Here is a 5,928-nt window from a genome sequence, read left to right as displayed (position 1 = left end):
AAGAAGGTTAATTTATAATTTTTTATGACCAAACGGGTGGTGTAGTTCTTCTACTCCACACGAAGCGCGGATAAGCTCACTAATATATACATAAACTACCTAGTAGAGAGACCACAGATTCACATGTTTCATTCTCAACATGTAAATTTGTCTCTGAATATAAATGTCTTTACTCCAATGATCTATGCCTTTCATCTGTGGCCAAGAGCATTTTTGGTACGCCCCGCCTTGAAACCTGCCTCAAAATGCTTTGAAAACACCAATCTAAAGTTAACCTACTTATTAGAGATGACCTGATTTTGTGTCATGACCTGACTAATTAACACAGAAATTAACTACAACTGAAATCAAACTTGACAATTTTGGGACAATTTTCTCAGGTTTATATTAACTGAAATGGAATGATTATTACAACTAATGGAAACTACTGGATAACTGATATGGAAAACTATCTACTTGACTTCATAGATGAGCTTGTAATCTGCAGATTAGGGAAGAAGTGAACCAAACTGCATATGTTTTTAGTTCATATCTTTTACATGTAAGTTCATATTTAATTATCTTCCTGGATAATTGAAACAAGCAAAAGTCACCAAAATCTATTGGCATAATCTTTATACAAAACCTTTTTATATATTTATATTCAACAGTACAGCGAAATAATTTAGCCAACTGAAATGAAACAAAAGAAAGAGAGAAAAAAAAGAAGCATTTCTACAAGAATATGTTACAAAACTGGTCTTAACCAGATGTGAAAAATGGTTACTAAATGTCATACATACATGCCAAGATCAAAAGAATTTGATATACAGCTTGGTAAAATTGTTGGTTCTTGAAATGACATAGATGCTGCTATTATATGCACAATACTACTTACAAAACGACGCAGCATCTAGGGTTAAAAACGAGGCCCGTTTCTGGAACCTTTCATAACAGGAACCGGTATCCGCACATGACAATTTTAAACCCGATCCATTGGTGCAGGCACAGACAAAGAGTCCGTTGAAGCAGGGACAGATGGTGTAGCTGATGCCATAGCAAACTGTACACCTGTTGGCTGCCCAGATTGTACCACAAATGCAAATTGTGCTGTTGCTAATGCTGCTGCCTCCTGTGTGAAAACAAGCTTTACATTCAATTATAACTAAAAACAAATGCGCGTGTTTCAATGTATTTGGCTGCTTTAGTTGGCAAATGTTCGAGGAAAATATTTCAAACAGCAAAACTAACACCAACCTCTCTTTGCCTGCGCTGCTGCAAAATGCTGATGGCCCAGACCATGATGTAACAAGGTAAAAGAAAGCCAATTAACCGAAGCAAGAAAAGCTGCACACCATACAATTATTGGAGTTATAATTTCCAGCAGTACTAATAAATTCTTTTAAGAGAAACAGATAGAAATAGAGCATAACGGATATAAAAAATTACCGAGAAGAAAGCAGATGGATCTTCGTCATCTGCATCTGCTACAGGTAATGCATGGCGCAAGAGCAAAAAAGCCATTAACTGCCACAATTGTATGTGGATCATCAGTATTAAGCGCAAATTTGTATATATACATATATATGTGTCTGTGTGTAGACACCAGTTCCAGCTCCAACTCCAACCACAAAATAAGGACATATGGTACACATTTTAAGATATCATCCATATCATGGTAATTTAAGAAACTATTTCTCTTCATATTTTCTTCACAACCAATTGAAACGTAGAAATAAAGAAAATCTTGAGCTAAATGAATAAGGATAGTATAAGAGGCAACACTCTCATGTTTACCTACAAGATTAGTTAGACAAATCTCAACATTTTGGATTATTGTTGTTCTTTTGACTGGAAGGTACAAAGAGGCATTTTACCCACTCCTACAAGGTGAATCAAGCATGAAGCGATGACAGAAATGCAGTGATAGAGGCTTAGACCATCACCAACCACTCTCTATTTTATACTCTATTCTCTATATTTGGAGAGTAAAATAGAGAATGAGCTCTCCAACCCCCCTTCATTTTATTCTATATTCTCCATTTATAGAGAGGTGAATAGTAGTTCTCCAAATTTAGAGAACTATTGTTCAATTATTCATCATCTCTATTTCACTTTTTGACTATTTTAATATTATTTCTATTATGTAAGACCATCAATTAAGTCTTTACTATTTGTAATTATTTTCTCATGTAATATAACATCTAAAAATATATTACATGAAATTTATATAGGGTGATTATTTGAAAAAAGAAGAAAGGATTTATATTATGAAATAAGAAAATAAAAATAAAATAGAAATAATAATATAATATTGAGGAGAGAGAAAAAAAATCTTTTTTAGAGAGTAAAATAGAGAATTGGGTTGGAGTTGGTTGCCTCCAAATATAGATATTCTCTATATTTGGAGAGTAAAATAGAGAGTAGGTTGGAGATGCCCTTAGGGCCCGCTTGGACATTTTGTTTGTAACTAGTTATCTAGACGTCTTTCAGTAGGATCTGTTTAGACATGAAATTTTTCTTTTCTCCCAAATTATTTTCAAAGCATTATTTGGTAATATATTGGAATAAGTTTTGGTTAGTTTTGAAGATGAGTTTTTCAAGTAAGAACATAATATATTGGAATAAGTTTTGGTTAGTTTTGAAGATGAGTTTTTCAAGTAAAAACATTCTCCCACTCACAAACTTCAACGGGTTTTCAAGTGAAATGCATGTCCAAACACAATTTTAACTTCCAAATACCATTTTTCAACTTCAAAAGTACTTTTTTCCGAGTTTCAACTAAATCTATTTCCAAACGCCTACGTAGAATTTTAGATTTCTTCTGGGACAAATACCAGTAAATGCTTACAATTAGAGCAGCAGAACGGCAGAACGCAACACCACTTGCATTTGTAGCATTATAATCCTCATATTCAGCTTCCAAAAGTTGGCGTTCAGCCTCTCTAATTGCTGAAAGGCGAGGATTGTGTAACTCCAAAGGTGTGCCAGCGATTTGCCATCCTCCCCTGCACAACAATGAAGCAACCCAAATAGCTAATGAACTGTGGAGAAATGTTGAATCTTATGACCAACACCACTTAACTAATATTTGGAAAAAGAACATGCAGGTAACAATATAACACAATGAATTGCACATTGTTGTCTAAGGCAAAACACGTTTTGGAACTTTAACTTCAATTGGAATGAGCATGCCCCCAAAAAATTGTCTTTATGTATCAATACACACACACACACATGCGCACAGACATGTATATATACGGAAAAATAACTCTTAAGTACAGATAACAATTATATCAAAAGAAGAATATGAAATATTTTGATTAGTGAAAACAAAAATGTAAAAGGCTAAAGGCAGGTCAATCAAGTTCACAAACCACCCCAAATATGCAGATGCAGATTTAATTAGTAGGTTCATCTATAGGATCCTCCTCCTTAATGGCCTGATGACTCTCATTGGTATCACATATTACATATTTTTTTCTCTTAACAAACATTGTTTTAATCATTACACTTATTGTCTAGAGTTGCCCTGTTCAAGATAACATCTATGACTCTCCTAGATTAACCAAATTAAGAAGAATAATTGTTGGTTGGTTGGTATTGTCTAAAGTGAATGCCTCACCACCTTGGTACCTCGGTAAAGCACACATATCCTAGCAGAGAATTCAACCGTTGTTGTGACTCATTACAAGGCTTAAGCACTACTCAAGCATGCCTTTAACAATTCTAGTGAAAAGCTAATTGAAAAAGAAAAAAATTAACGCATAGCTAACAAAGGAAACCTGCACTAAGGAAAGTTAAACTCACCCAATATCTATAATTGTCTCCTCTGACCGAGCTCGAGTAGGGGCAGTGTAACCAGGCTGGTATTGCTGCATTTGAGAATGGAAATGGAAACTTATTATATGAATAAAGTAGACGGCCAATAGAAGATGCTAGAATTCAAAAGCATCGCTCACTCCCAAGTTCTCCAAAAAAACAGATAGATAGCCAAAACATTGTCTGACCAATCTAAGCATTGATTCTATCCACAATAAAGCATTTCTACTAAATCTTGTCCATTCATGCATATGTATTACATTAAATTATAATCATTTCCAATACTAAAAGTCTAGTGCCATCTAAGGTAATTCCAAGAAACATCCTCATTGACATGTATGCTCAAATCACAAAAATGAAACATATATAAATTGACTACCATGATTCAGTTCCAGGTGCTATAAAGTAGAAAAGATCCTTTTTTTTCCATAACAGATGAAAGAGATGGACAACTTAACAAACAGGCAAATATAATCTTGCACTATTTTATTTGAAGATGCTTTTTTCCTTTTTTGACATGAGATGAGAACTTGCTTATTTAATAGAAAAGTCCTCTTACCAATCTCACAACATGCAAGATACGGTGCAAAACAACTAAGCATAGACATACCTGATGGCAAATCTCACAAGTAATGTCACCCTTCTCATTGCACCAGTGTTGAACACACTTTCGATGTGCATACTGCAGATCAATTGTTTCCACCAAACCCATCAGTACTTATACAGATTTACTATTCCAACAAAAAGAAAAAAGCAAATTGAAGAAAGGAAGTGACGTAAACTGTAAAAACAGGATGTAGAGCAAAATCTCTTCAAATACAACTATAAGAAATCACATAATTTATCAGTATAATAAAATGTAAACAGTTAAACCAAGAGTTATGCACTCAATATAGACGCAATATTCGGAAGGCGTAGATAAGATATCGGACAATCAGTGTCCCTATATACTTAGGATGATGATATATACAAAGAAAACAGCACATAATAAGGATAGCACCAAGTGTCAAAGCAATCCTGAAGGAATATATCATTAAGTAGTGTCATAAGAATTTCTCAGGTGAGTAAAGGAGTGTGATGAAAACATCACCAGATATCATGATATGAGGCAAAGTTTATGTCTTGATATCAGAGTCAAACTCATCTCAATTCTTCGATAAATGTTATCCGTGCTTCAATTGGCAGGCCTAGATATCAATTGCGGGATAAGAAATTGGTCTCCTTACCTCATGAATTTGCTTTTAGTTTTTGAGTTAGGTCCAACGATTTATTTCTTTACTATTTCAATTCATTAAGCAAATGATCAAATTTTGCTAACAACAAAGATGAAAAGGAAGCTGAAAACAGAAAAATTTCACCTTGAGACTTCCACAACAAGCACAAGGACTCTCCAAATTATTCAAAGAATCTTCATCTTGACAAATACGGCACTCTGCACCCCCAATTAACGGCACCTCCTCATTAGCTTCATCTTCTTCCACAACAGCCAATTCCTTTTCCTTTACCGTCTTTGAAGAAGATGCTGCTCCTTCCACCACTTCTGTTGGCTTCTTCTCATTTTCAATCGGTTCTCCTGATGATGATGATGATGATGATGATGATGATGCATCTGCGTTTCCAACCCGGACCCGGTCTTCAGATCCTTCCAACAAATGCTCTCCCATTTTATACAACTACATCAAAAAATTCACAATTTCAATCAGATCCCAAATTAACAATTTCACTGCCCAAAAAATACAAAAAAAAATTGAATGCAGACCTAGGAAATTCACCGCCCAAGCTAAGCCGAAAAACTCAGCAAGAACAGAGAATTTCTGAGCATTCGGATGGAGAGAAAATTCAAGTCAAATGCGAAAGAAAAATATTTTACAAAAAAAATTAACAAAGAGAAAAGTATAGTGTATAATAAACCTGAAAGAAACAAAGAGAGAGAGAGAATCAGAAAATGATGATAGTGAAAAATTGGCGAATTTGTTGCAGAGCCAATCAAAGGTTGATGGAACCGTTGAAATTATACAAAACCGATCACTGATTGTCCGCGTTGATCTTTTGTTTGATCCAATTAGAAACTCTAGAAAATTGAATAGAAGCTGTCAAATAATTATCGTTTTTATTTATTAAGGGCGG

The 5,928-nt window shown here is 34.5% G+C and overlaps 1 protein-coding gene across 2 annotated transcripts; it reads right to left on the bottom strand.

Annotated features, from left to right (window-relative positions):
* Window positions 1-696: 696 nt before the first annotated feature.
* Window positions 697-5,858, bottom strand: LOC129887539 (uncharacterized). 2 transcript variants are annotated; one of them, XM_055962661.1, is made up of 8 exons: window positions 5,713-5,858; window positions 5,160-5,474; window positions 4,412-4,483; window positions 3,790-3,854; window positions 2,831-2,987; window positions 1,429-1,506; window positions 1,237-1,326; window positions 697-1,111 (listed from the first exon to the last, which is right to left on the bottom strand). In XM_055962661.1, the coding sequence occupies exons 2-8, from the start codon at window positions 5,463-5,465 to the stop codon at window positions 962-964; spliced, it is 918 nt and encodes a 305-aa protein (XP_055818636.1). In that variant the 5' UTR covers window positions 5,466-5,474; window positions 5,713-5,858; the 3' UTR covers window positions 697-961. The 2 variants fall into 2 exon arrangements, with proteins under 2 accessions (XP_055818636.1, XP_055818637.1); XM_055962662.1 differs by lacking the exon at window positions 5,713-5,858 and adding an exon at window positions 5,561-5,682.
* Window positions 5,859-5,928: the final 70 nt, after the last annotated feature.

Source organism: Solanum dulcamara, chromosome 4, assembly GCF_947179165.1.
Source record: "Solanum dulcamara chromosome 4, daSolDulc1.2, whole genome shotgun sequence".
NCBI classification, from domain to species: domain Eukaryota; kingdom Viridiplantae; phylum Streptophyta; class Magnoliopsida; order Solanales; family Solanaceae; genus Solanum; species Solanum dulcamara.
Note: the sequence above shows the minus strand (reverse complement) of the source record. Positions and strands in the feature narration are given on the sequence as shown.